The sequence below is a fragment of the Rosa chinensis genome, chromosome 4 (assembly GCF_002994745.2).
Source record: "Rosa chinensis cultivar Old Blush chromosome 4, RchiOBHm-V2, whole genome shotgun sequence".
NCBI lineage: Eukaryota > Viridiplantae > Streptophyta > Magnoliopsida > Rosales > Rosaceae > Rosa > Rosa chinensis.
In genome coordinates this window covers 48281178-48295287 of record NC_037091.1, presented here as the reverse complement: position 1 = coordinate 48295287, position 14110 = coordinate 48281178, and the positions used below count along the sequence as shown (strand labels likewise).

At 37.4% G+C, this 14110-nt stretch overlaps 1 protein-coding gene across 1 annotated transcript; it reads right to left on the bottom strand.

The window, feature by feature from the left end:
• Nucleotides 1–1342: 1342 nt before the first annotated feature.
• Nucleotides 1343–5908, bottom strand: LOC121052863. Its single transcript, XM_040518781.1, has 4 exons — nucleotides 5780–5908; nucleotides 3850–3878; nucleotides 3327–3352; nucleotides 1343–3231 (listed from the first exon to the last, which is right to left on the bottom strand). The coding sequence occupies exons 1-4, from the start codon at nucleotides 5906–5908 to the stop codon at nucleotides 2999–3001; spliced, it is 417 nt and encodes a 138-aa protein (XP_040374715.1). The 3' UTR covers nucleotides 1343–2998.
• Nucleotides 5909–14110: the final 8202 nt, after the last annotated feature.

Below are 14110 nucleotides of genomic sequence, written 5' to 3'. Positions count from 1 at the left end.
TTAGGATCATAAATGATTATCAATCTTCAGGGACTTCACAAGTCATGAGTGATGTCTTGCAACATATCATGACTACCCTAGTTAATGTAGAATGACTCATTCAATTGGAATTACAATACAATACGGTCCTTCTCTAACATGATATTCTAAATCACATCATTGGGGTTTGGAATTGATATGTCAACCCTCTAATGTGATTTCCTTTCTTATGTGATTCGTTGAATGTGATTAGAAACTCCTTTCTGATCTCATTCAATGTTTTGGCCAAAGACTCATTGAATCACATCTTTGAACATACACCTTATTTACTTAAGGTTAGAGATTCCTCATTGTACACTCACATGTCTCTATGAACGAATTGATTACACCAATGAATGCATCAATCATATCCGTTAAGGGACACAATATTATTGCATCATTAAGTGTTAATCCACTCACTCATAAGACAACCATGGTGTCTCAGGTCAAAGGACTAATTTGTATTATTGCAATTTAGAGTTCAAGTTTGACATGTAAGTAAAACTCCATACAAGAACTCTAACGATCGCGTTCAGTGTACTCTTTTCAATAAGAGCACACACATACTTGTATTAGTGTCTCCACACGAATGACAAGAGACATATCACCCTCAATATTTGAGCATATATAGTATGTGCTAGTCTTTCCAGATTATCAATATCCAATGATAATCCTATGACTAGGAACCTTTTAGGATAAGAGTGTAAAAGAGTAAATGTCTCACACATCTAACTCTTTAGATTACTTTCTTTTTAACTCATATTCCTTGGACCTTGTTCATTCAAATATCAAATATAAGCAATGAACAATAAACTTGCCCTTTTGATTAATAATCATTACAATAATAATTACATCAAAATGATTGTTTTAGGACATAACTCCTTCACTTAAATCATGTTATTGTAGTAGTGGATACATACAAAAATATGAAAATGATCGCATAAAAAAAAATTGATGTTCATATGTAATAGGAACAAAGATGATAAACATGAAACACATATATTTGTTATGCGATAATATAAGATATCTATGTTATATATGAAGCAATTCATTAAGAATGAAAGAAAAACTCATAGATTATTAGCCTTGGTCATAGGCAACTATGTTGCACCATAGACTTACGGATCATCATGGAGTTTAGAGAGAAGAAAAAATAAGAGCAAAGCGTGCTGATAACGTGTTATAAACTAGAGAAAAAGAGAGAGATAGAATAGAGAAACAAAATGTAGGAGGAGGTAGAAATGTGTGTTTCATTCTCATTAGACCCCTTTATATTGGAGTAGTGTTTACATCATAAGGACATAACTAATGAGTATTTACAGTGGACAGCCACATATATATAATATTTATAACAGGGGGACATTTTTCCTAAACCCAACATTACAATAAGTTTCAAGAGAACATCCCAAAATAATATCAGGATTCTCTATATAACCTATGTATTCTAACAAGCACCATTTAGCAAAGAGTGCATCATTGGCTACTCCATTTGCTTTACAGTTGTGGTGATATACCGGAAAGATACTGCTCACGTGAAGCCATATACCAAGAATACCAACTTTCCCACTATGTTGCCACCGGAGGATACTACCAGTGACACTTAATTTCATCATGTCACTAGGAGGCTGCAACCATTTGACAAAGCAAGGAACTCGCCGACTCATTAGAACAGACAAGACACGCTGAGTGTACATATCAAGACAATGCCCACCTATCTCTACCAAAAATTGGTAGGAAATTATTAAAGCCCTAAGGCCATGAACAACTAAATAATAGAAATAAAATAAAACAACAAACCTACGAAACCAGGCTGACCAAACAGAACCCAATGACATGGCCCAAGTCCACCAACCATCCCACAAACGCAGCAGATCCCACAGGCCCAACAACCTCCAAACCCAACGGCACCAGTCTGCGTCACCCTCACATCACCGCCACCAGGCCGGCAACAGACGACAACCACAGTCCCGATCCTTGAAATCCAATAAACTAGGACAGATCTAGGATTGAATCGCGCCAATACCTGATCACATCACCGCTGCACACGCAGCAAGGAACCCCAGTCGCCGGCTATGCCCATCCCACACAACTACCACCAACTGACGCCACACTGCCAAGCGCCACCGCCTGCAAATCCGATCAGCCCTCCGCAATCCAGATCGGAAACGATCTGATCTCCACTCCACTGTGCCACCAACCCGTTTCTGGACACCATCACGCCAAACGATCCCGTTGTTCAACCATCGAGTAATCCATGGACACCAGTCCTGTCCGGCCACACACACCGCACGCCGGCAGGGCCAAAGGCCCGAGCTGGCATGGAGGCGCAGCCGGACAAGCAAGAAAACAGAGGAGGAGAAGGGCAGGTTAGTCGCACGTGAGGCGCGTTCTACTTAGGGTTTTTTTCTCGATCCTTACAAAAGTTTTAGGATGAAACAAATTGTCCCATATCAGATGGAGCTAACCAGCCAGACTTATTGGTAAGGCAAAGAAGAAACTACTTTTTATTAAATAGTTCTACAATTATATATGGTTTCTGAATTCTTGATATCAAATGGTGTGAGCCCGAGATACTTCCTCTTGATCATGAACCTCAGAAGCCTCCTGGTTCTCCGGGACAGATGATGCAGCCTGCCGTTGTGGGTAATAATGATGCACAACGATGATCCTACAAAGAAGAGGTGCATATATGTAAGATATCAAAGATGCGATGTAAAATCTGAAAGAGTGAACTACAGACTATGAAGGGCAAGTTTCAGAAATGACTTGGGAGATTTAAATGCATCTCTCACGAGTCACGACATAGATTATTAGATGGCATTGAGTGAGTGATGATGTCAATGTCTACACTACCAATTCAATTAACTCCCGGGGGGTCACTATTGAACCAAGTTTTTCAAAGCTTACTCCTGCTCATTTGTATAGGCGGCCGTTGGCATTCCCCTGTCATTCTGTATACCATCAAAACCAGCAGGAGGAATTATGAAATCACATGGATATTGGCATTGACATCATCACTAGGAATTCCCAGGTTTCCAGCTGGAACTGAAACCCCATTACTATGACCAGCATGGCCACTTGACAGAAGTGTGTTGATACAATCATCACAAATTCCAGAACGTAGAGGACTCTCTGTTGGTTCGGATACTTTAGAAGGGCCAGTCGGTTGATGATTATTAGGAATACCACCATTGGGGTCTACAGCAAATCGATCTGCATAATCAAAATATTGTTTCAAGTCTACTGTGAACAAAGTGAATTAATTAGTAAGTCAGATCAAAGGTGATATGGAAAGAAAATGAACTTACAGTCCGACAATAATAGATCCCACTGCCTGCAAGTTTCAAAGCATCCATATGTGAGATGAAGACCAAAAGGATACTAATCATCACGTCTAGAATAGTTATTATTTTCTAATCTCAATAATTATCCTGAAAGAGGTATGCAATTGTAAGAAATTCTTGTTCTCTTTTTACCAAGATATTTCATCTGTCAAATTTACTTTTCTTTTTATTATGGTGATGTGGAAACAATCTTTATAAAGCCAAGCAAATCATGGCACAGAAAATCAATGTCTAAGACAATTAAAGACCAAAGAAATAATGATCATGACATCTATAACAATTATTATTAATGTAGATACCTGCCAGGAAAATGTTGTGAGTTCAATGATTCATCACTACATGGCATGATTAGTAAAGTCTATTGCTGTGAACTCTTCATCCATACAAAGATCAAAACAGAAACTTATCACTTTCAGGCAAGACCAAGTAAATCTACATAAATCGAGTCCATGACGGACTGGAAAAAACTTTTAAAAATAATGCTTACCAAATAGAGTGAGGATCTCCCGGTGGAATCTGGAAATGAATCATAGAAAGAGTTAAAAATAAAATAAAAGAAAGAAGAAAGAAATGCGAAACATTCAGGTAAGGCATGCCATGCCAACAATAAACATCCAGCAAAAGAATCAAACTTTTGAGCGAACAATTTTATACGTATTCATCCTCTGTTAAAAATTTAGCTTCAGATAATCCAACTACATATGTTGTTAGCAAAAGAAATAGTGCTTTAGATATTTAGATTCCTTAACATAATACCGTAAATGAATCACTTTAAATGTCACATTTCTAACTGTAATATCTATTGACCTTTTATCAGCCAAATAAGTTTGCGTCATCTATGTTTTAGTACTTCAGCCCACATGATTGTTGGCTGTCTATTTCACAGTTTTCACTCATATATAATTACTCTACAAGAGAAGCTGCATTCTTACCAGAAAAAAAACACTATAAACTAATTAATAACTATACAATCTAAAGTGTAATCATTCATTTATACAATTCCTCATATACTCAGTTAGGAGATCCAAACCCAGATAACCACATACATTACACACACCTACAAGTCCTATATCTAAATGCTTTCAGCTCCTTCCGCTAATAGGAATCAACTTATATTTCTTTGATTAATGTGCAATAAAAGGGTATAAGAAACCACACTAGCTACCTCAAGGAGAGTTAGCGGAGAACTCAGATCTAATGAGATGAAAAACAGTGTATAATGACATGACAGATTCAAAGGACATACATGACTATGTATCCCCAAGTCATAATACGAAGCAAATGATGGTTTAATAAAACCAAGCAAGCACAAAAACTGTCGAGTTACATAACGTTGAATTGGGATCATAAATAGGTTATATGTTATTTGCCTATTAGAAGTTATAATGTAGGGCCCTATAATGTAATAAGGTGGTTTATTTCTCTTCGTAGCAAAACCTAGATAGTCGCTTCACAAAGGAAAGTTAAGAGTTAGAACTAAAAGTACAAAGCCGACATAGTAGATTGAAACAAAATTATGCATGTTTTAAATTGACAGTGGGAATTGCAGGTAGCTAAAGTTTTGAGTGTCAGGCATATCAAAGAATGACCGAGCTTTTTTTTGTGAACCTTTGAAATCGCCGGGTTTGTGGTAAGTCGCACTAGTACATGCTTATGTACTGAAAAAAGTGTGCAAACTTAGATAATATTATTAGGATCTAAAGCCATTCCGCATGCATATTTTCTTGTACAATTTTTTCCTATAAGAATTTAAGTTAACTGAACATAGAGTTCAATGTCAACCACACTCATCTATCCTAATGAAATAATCCAGGTCAGTGAATCGACTGAAACTTGAAAATCATCATGAACAGGTTGCAAACACTTTATCCCATGTGTGTTGATGATGAAACTCCAAACGAATAAGAAAATATCAAAGAGTGTAAGGTTCGCAATCGTGCACACATTTCTTGATCCTTCAAGGCAGAATCAAGAATAGTGTAAAGGACAGAGTCCTGACTTGGTTTAACAAACGGGTAAATCCTTCAACCAATTATATAACTCCTTCCTAATAAATCAAGTCAAAATGAAAAAGAAAAATGGAATTTACAACCTTGATTTTTTAAAGTAGAAGTTGAATGCATTAGATCAAGAGCCAAAGGCTAGAGTATGCAAGAACTTACATAAGAAATCCGATAAGAAAAGCCGAACTACCTACCTAAGTTAGAGTAGATCATTAAAATATCTGAGACGCTCACATTTAAGCGAGCCTCTACAAGAATGAAAAAACCTCGCCTCCTACGGAAAAGAAATCATTCAACTAGCCCTCACTTGTCAATCATGCAATTGTGGTACAAGTAAGATACTAGAAATGTCATAGAAGACTTATAAAAGTTGATAAAAAGTATTGATCGGTAAAAACATAAATCAAGTTTTACCATAGAAATAGGCTCTGGAAAGTAGTCCTCATGTTGATTCTCAAAATGCAAGTTCTGTTCAGGGCCGTGATTCTCAGAATACCTCCTCCATGTGCCATTTTCATTCGCCCGGCAAATGGGGCATTCCATTGCACCCCTCACATTAAATGCATAACCAATGCAATCTGAAGAAATGAAAGAGAAGGAGATAATATATATATATATATATATATATATATATATATATATATATTCCATGAAAAAAACAATATTTCATTAAAAGCTTAAATTTTGATATCAATCTAGATAATATAACACCCACAAGGGTAGGCAGGTTTAGCCGCTTACTATAAACACAATTTATCTTTGCTATAACGAGAGAGCGAAAATAGCCGTTTGAGAGAGCAAGAGTCGATTTTTAATCCCTGTCCGGCGACGTGCCCTCTCACCATCGTTGGATGGGCCTCATCGGCCCCATGTGGGTCTGGAGCTAACCTAATCCAATCGACATCCTTGTCCGTATCGGGGGGTCGTTAGTGGTAGTTTGCAAGTTGGGGCAAGAGGAAATCACAGTAGCTATTAAGACTTGGTCTGTTCATCGTTGGCATTAGCAAAGGGGATGGGCGGCGCAATTTCAAAGGCTGCTGGGTGTTGGAGGGCTCGTGGGGGCACGGCATCGCTCTGATCGTTTTGTTCCGATCTGGATCGGATCTCTTGGATCTGATATTGGGACGGGGTTGGTTGAAAGTAGTGTGCATCCACGGCGCAAGGGTGATTCGAGTATGATGGTGGTGGCGGTCTGGCATTTCAGGAGAGGCGGCATTGGTGGTGATTCGCCCGCTGCGGTCGGTGTTGGATTGGGCCAGGCTTGGCTGACAGCACGCAATTCTCTTGCTTCCTATATTAAGGCTTGGGCTTGGGCTCTTCTTTTGGGCCCGGCCTGGGCTGGCTTCACTTTTTGTTTTATTTTTAATTTGAATTATGTTAGTTGGTTAATGTTGATGCGCCTTTGGCACGTAATAAATCCCTGCATATATTTTACAGGGTAGTCGGACTGAATGCATGTATATGCACTCTAAGTGCCTTGCCTGGTCTAGGTAGGCGGCGAGTCAAATGGTTGCTATCGCCTAGTGGCAAGGTGAAACTAAGTGTTGTCGGATTTAACCTCAGGTGGCAACATAGTAGGAAAGCTATGTTTATGGTAATTATGCTTCATTGTAATCAGGTTACATATCGAGTTATCTTATCTTTCCGTTATGTCACCGCTATGTCAAAAGTAAATAGAGTGCTAGTAGTGCACTCTTTGCTAGTTGGTGCCTAGTTGAGTACATTTATTTGATAGAGACTCTTGTTATTATTTCAGGACGTTCTCTAGATGCTTATTGTAATCAAGGGTTTAGGCTCAATGTCTCCCCTTGTATTCGATAGTTTCATTAATCAAGGCTTGAAGGCAGTTGCACTAGCCCTTCATTCAAAAAAAAAAAAAAAAAGGCTTAGCCGCTTACTTCAGGAGCTAAAAGAATATACATTTGAAACTATGCAAAGGCTAGCCAATTCCTTATTTTAATTTGACAACCTGCCAACATCATGCACGAATGCCTTTTTTCATGGCATTTCATGCCTCGATGTTTTAAAGACATCTAACATTTTAGCATCTAAGAGCAGTATAAACCATGACATATACTGGAAAGTCAAAAATTCATCTGAATTTCTTCAATAGCAATTTTCATAACTCATCCACAGAAAAAATGATGTCAATAATTAGATACGGTTCTCAAATCCCATAATTGACTCTCAACTCAATTCAAGCACTCTAAAATCTAACAACATGCTTTTAGGCCTCGTTTGGTTCACGGAAGAGAAATCAATTCCCTTGTCTTTCCGATGGAGAAGGGAAACTAAAGTTCCTATCAAGTTTCTTTTCCTCTATTTGGTAAAGTAAGGAAAGTATTCAGGAAAGATCATTTGATTTCCCTTCCGGTGTTTGGTTGGTGCAGGAAAGGAAAGTAAAAATACATCAATGTTTCAATAATACCCTTGTATTTTAAAATAAAAACAACATCATAAAAATTCAAAAGTACACCAATTTTTTATGCAAGAGAGGGTATTGTTGTCCAAAACTTTTGTAACAAATGCTGGGAAATAAGAAGGGAAAATCAATCCCATGGGGTCTGAGTGGAATGATTTTCCCCCTACTTTTCCCTCTGTCAGGAAAGTATTTCGGGAGTTTGTGGTTACCAAAGAAAGGAAAATAATGACTTTCCTTTCCTAAGTCCTTAAAACAGCCAATTTCCCATAAATACTTAACCATTTTCCTAATACCCGATTTAAAACAACAAATTAATTGTTATATCTTCTTCTTTTTTTAATTATAGCAACAAATAGTCTTATGAGTCGAACTCACAACCTCCTACTTATAAAAAGGAGACTTAAGTCCAGTTTGGGATTGTTGTGCTGTGAGAGAAAGCACTTCTGACTTTGATGTAGGAGGAAGCACTTTTGATTTTGCTGTAACAAGAAGCACCTAAGTGTTTGGTAAACTATTTTCAAAAGTGTTGTGATAACAAAAAGCAATTTAAGTTTGGTAAATTGTGTGTAAAAAGTGTCGTGACTGTTTATAATTATTAAACAGGGACATAAATGTTGAAAATATCACTAAATAAAAAAATTTGTTCGTCTATTTTTTTTCCTTTTTTCTAGATTTTTTTTACCTTTAGAGTTATATATCAGGCCCAAAAAAATGAAAGAAAGAGCAAGAGTTCTATTTCATATCAATACGTTTCTATAGCGTTATCTGTGAGGGGGTTCTTTTGTTTCTTCTTTGATGGGTTGCTCCTAAATTGGGGATTTTGTGTTGGGTATTTGAGATTTTTTTACTTGATGTTCTGGGTGGAGCACTATTTCATTTGTGCGGTTGTCTTTTGAAAGTTGAATTTTGCAAGATTTCATCAATTTTAGAGATGGGGGGTAGTTTTGTTTTTGCAATTCAAATGATGGGTCTTCAGTGATTTGAAAAACTTAGTGGTATCTTGGAGTGTTCGAAGTGATGTTCAGCTATAAAGCCTTAGCAGAAAAGTGAGTGTGTTTGTGGAATTGGGTGTGTTATTTATGCTCTTACACTAATTTTTTCTCTGAGAATTCTGAGGCGGCTTTTCTGGGTTTCAAATAAGATGTTGATGAGCTCTTGAGGTATGGGATGGGTCTAGCTTTGTTAATTGATTTTGAGAGTTCATGATGAGGATAATTGATGATGAACTGACCATAGAGAGGGGAGGAGAAGGTAATCATAAGTAGTTCCGTGTTTTTCAGTTCCCTTCCGCAAAAGCCATTTTCAAAAACTAATATATGAAAGTAGCTTCTGATTTCCTGCTGCGTGCAGAAGCGCTTATGCCCAAAAGCTAAAATTTTAGAGTTTACCAAACAGCCTCAGTTTGCACCAGAAGTGCTTTTCGACCAAAAGCAGGCTCCAAAAGCAATGTCAAACTGGGTTTATGCCATTACACCAAATGGTGCTAGATAGCAAATTAATTGTTCTTTCCAAAAATTTACCACCAAAATAATAACATCAATAATCGTAACCATTGCACCTTGTAAACTGCAAACTGTACAAGCATAATGATTGTGGACAAACAATGATTTTCTATAATCATTTACACCAATCAATATAAACAAATCTATAGATAAAAACCTAAAAACATAATACATAATCATATATATCCATTATAAATTGTAAGTACATTGGACTATCCCTATTCAACACATGACTTTCCCAAAACCACAAGGAAATCAGAAAATACAAAGCACTAGGAGAGTATCTCTCCTACTTGTTCGGAGGCTTAAAGAAAATCAAAGAAGTCTACAAGATCGGATCATCAAGAGGAAATCAAGGAGGATCATTCTCACTGATCTTGAGTATAAGTGGTATTCATTTCATATCATGCTAGATGATTTAAATTGATATGCATGTCGATTAAATTGATTTGGTATACACATTTGCATTAAAGATTTTTGACATGCATGGCAGATAAATAGGAAGTGTTGATTTTAGTTTTAATATCTTTCCATATTTATCTTATTGTTAATTAAGAAAAGATTTGATTGAGGGGGAGTTTTCCTCCCTTATAAAAGGTTTCGAAACTGAAGTTAGGTGTAGGTTTTTCATGCATAAAATCGTCCTCTCTTGAACTGCTCGTTTTTGTCTCTGAAAAAAACTCTCTCTGCTTGTTTCATGTATTCTATTGCATAATCTCTCAAGTTCATAATTCATTCTCAAGATCAGCGAGACATTGAGATCAAGGAAGATTGGTTGATTGGCTCTTGTTCAAAGAGTGATGATTAAGTAAAAGTTAGATCAGTTATAAATCAAGTTAGCATTTGTTGCTAAGTGAATGTGTTTGTTATGAACAACACTACTTGTATACTGTAAACTCATTTGATTCATATTGGATTGATTTTTCGTGTTGGCTACGTTAAAAGCCACGCAATGAAATTTCCTCAGTGGAGAGATTTACACTGCGTTAGCAATTTCTGTGTCCTCTTTGATATAGTGATTTCATTGTTAAGCTATTCTATTGATTATAGTACAATATTGTTCTGTTTGGTATTTTCATTTGGCATCAGAGCGGGTTCTAGAATATTCTAGTAGATCGCAGGGACGATGGAACAATATCGAGATAGGGCTGCTGGTGGATCTGTTAATAGTCCTCCATGGTTTGATGGAGGATGTGAAAAGTACACTCAATGGAAGATATACATGAAATCATACTTGTATGCGCAAGATGAACATGTATGGAACATTGTGGAAAATGGCTGGAAGACACCTATAATTCCGGCTAAAGGTGAGGGCTCATCAGTCTCTATTCCTAAGCCACGGAAGGACTGGACTGATGTGGAGGTACGCGATCTTCAAGCTGATTTCAAAGCAAAAAATTATAGCATTTTCACTGCTCTCTCTGAACGTGAAAAGCTGAGGATTAGTCACTGTGACACTGCAAAACAAGTTTGGGATCTGCTACAGACTACATATGAAGGAAACAAAAAGGTACGTGCACAAAAACTACAAGGTCTGATCTATGAATTTGAAACTATGACCATGGGAGATGATGAAACTGTGGATCACTTTCATGGTAGAATTCTAAAGATTACAGGTCAATGTCGTAGTCTAGGTGCCCCTTTTGATGAAGATAAGGTTGGCAAGAAAATTCTTAGAGCCTTACCCGAAAAGTTTCACTCTAAAGTCACTAGTATCGAGGATTCTTTTGACATTGATGAATACCCTTTGGACGAACTCATTGGAAATCTAAAAACTTATGAACTAAGGCTAAAACTTGAAAAGAAATCCAAAGGTGTGGCCTTCAAGGCTGTGAAAGGGACAGAAGAGGAAGATGAATCACTTGATCTTGCTCTTTTGACTAAAGAGTTCAAAAAGTTCCTTAGAAATAAGTCCTCTTCTCAAAATTTTAATGCTCCCAAGAAAAATTTTGTTAACAATGATAACAACGTTAAAGGAAATTTTAGAGCAAATAAGTCTGGAAAAATAAAATGCTGTGAATGTGGTGGCTATGGCCATATTTCTACTGATTGTGGTAACAAGAAGCATGGAAATAGCAACAACAAATCCCTTCTCTCGACATGGAGTGATGATGAACATCAAGAGGTTGAAAATGTAGCCTTCATGTCATCTCTTTCACTCGAGTCTGAAAGTGATGAAGGATTCTCAGATGACGAGACTACTGTCCGCTGCAAACAACTCTATAAAGCATCAAAAGCCACATTACTCAAAAATGCAGGTTTGGAAGATGAAATTGCGATACTGAAGGCTAAGAATGAGAAATTAGAGCTTATGTGGAGGACTTCTCAAAACACTTGGCAACAAGAAAGAAACAAGCTCACAGACGAGCTACATAACTCACAGAGTGACAAAAGTCCCTAGACTTGGAAGATAGAATGTGCTGAACTGAAAAACAAAATCAAGATTCTTGAACTTGAGGTAAAAGGACAACATGCTCTAAACTTAAACCTGCTAACTGAAAATGAATCATTGCAGGAAGAACTGAAGTCCACTCAAGAGAAGTTCACAAAGTTTGAGATAAGTTTTGGAACTGCATCTAGGTTATTCAGCTCTGGAAAAGCCCACCATGATACATTCGACCGTGGATATTCTGGAGAAAGCTCCAAAGGTACACGCTTTGTGAGAGAATCCAATCCAAAAGTGGAGAAAAGTGATTCAATCACCAAGGTCATCAAGGACACTATCACGAGGGTTGACAAGGAACCAAAACCTTCTCAGAATGTCACTCAGGTAAATATGAATCAGAGGATTCCAACTGATCATAACAGGTACTCAACTTTTAAGTCTTTTATTCCTACATGTCATTACTGTGGTAAACTGGGACATATTAGACCTAGATGTAATGAGAGACATAAATCAATCCCATCTGGTGAGGAAGAGCTGTCTCTAAAATCTTTGCATTGTGAACTTAAAGAGCAGAAGGAGCTTATCAATAAATTGGCTAACTTGATTACTAAGGCAAACATGCAAACTAGAGATAACCATGTCTGGAGTAGAAAGAATTTGAATAATCATCATTCTAATCACACTGATTCTACTGACTCTATTAATGCTATCTGTCTCATGGCAAATGTAAGTACAGATAATCCTCCAACACATATTGAGGCAACCTGCCTGGTAGCACTCACTGCATTGGCAGATAAGCGAAAGGATTTCTGGTATGTGGACAGTGGTTGCTCCAGACACATGACTGGGGATAAAGCTTGGTTCACCTCATTCGAAGATGAAAGCACCACTGGTTCAGTTGCCTTTGGTGATGGAAGAAAGCCAAAATTCTTGCACGAGGAACAGTCAATACTCCTGGAATTCCTAATCTAAAAAATGTTTTGTATGTTGACGGTTTAACTGCCAATCTAGTAAGTGTCAATCACTTGGCTGATGATTATGAGGATGTTTGGTTCAACAAACAAAGATGTGTGGTCCTTGATAAAAAGGGTGAAAATATTATGGGAGGTAAGAGATCATTCGATAATTGTTATCACATTCAATCTAATGAACCTCTAAATATACAGGCTTGCTTGTCTGTGAGATCTGCCAAAGAGACCTTTGAAATATGGCACAGAAGATTGGGACATGTAAACTATCAGGATCTACTCAAATTATCCACCAAGTAGTGTGTCAGAGGTTTACCAACACTAAGTGGCAAGACCGACAAGATATGTGGAGGATGCAAAACTGGAAAGCAAACCAGATCTCCTCATAAAACAATAAACTCTGCTACTACCATAAGAGTGTTGGAACTACTGCATATGGACCTTATGGGACCAGCTCAAACAGAGAGCATTGGAGGTAAGAAATACATGCTTGTGATAGTTGATGACTTCTCCAGGTACACTTGGGTTTATTTCCTAAAAGACAAAGCTGAAACTTTTGAATCATTTAAGAGTTTAAACCAGAGAATGATAATTGAAAAATAGTCCACAAATATGTGCTTGGTAAGAGTAAGGTCTGATAATGGAACTGAATTTAAAAATGCTGCTTTTACTAACTACTTCCATGAGTTAGGTGTTTCCCATGAATTTTCAGCCCCTATCACTCTACAGCAAAATGGGATAGTTGAGCGCAAAAATAGAGTGTTGTTGGACATGGCAAGAGTAATGCTGCATTCTGCTGGTCTAAGCTCGAATTTCTGGGCTGAGACAATCAGTACTGCATGTTACATCATCAATAGAGTCTTTTTGAGACCTGGAACTTACCAAACAGCTTGTGAGCTGTGGAAAAGTATGAAACCAAACATAGGCCACCTTCGTGTGTTTGGAAGCCCTTGCTATATATTGAGAGATCGAGAGCAACTCGGAAAATTTGATGCACGAAGTGATGATGGTATCTTCCTTGGATATTCTATTAACAGTCGGGCATATAGAGTTTATAACAAACGAACTAGGATTGTTATGGAATCTATTAACATGTCTATTGATGATTACATTAGACAGGAGGAAGCTTTTATAGATACATCATCTCCTCTCAGCTCAGAATCAGAAGACACATCAGCTATTGATGAACTGGAAGAGAATGCTGACAACATCTTCGAGCCAGCTCCTCAAATGAAAAGAGGGTTCAAGCAAGTCCAAAAAGATCACTCTCGTCAAGATATTATTGGACAAATCTCATATGGTCTCAAAACAAGAAGCCAAGCTGCTCCACAGGTAAGTGTAGATGATGTAAGTCAAGGTAATGCTTTACTTTGTTTTATCACAAAAAATTAAACCACGATGAATGTCATATCTCAGTGTGGGTTTGTTTCCCTAATTGAACCAAAGAATATCAAGGAAGCCCTACTA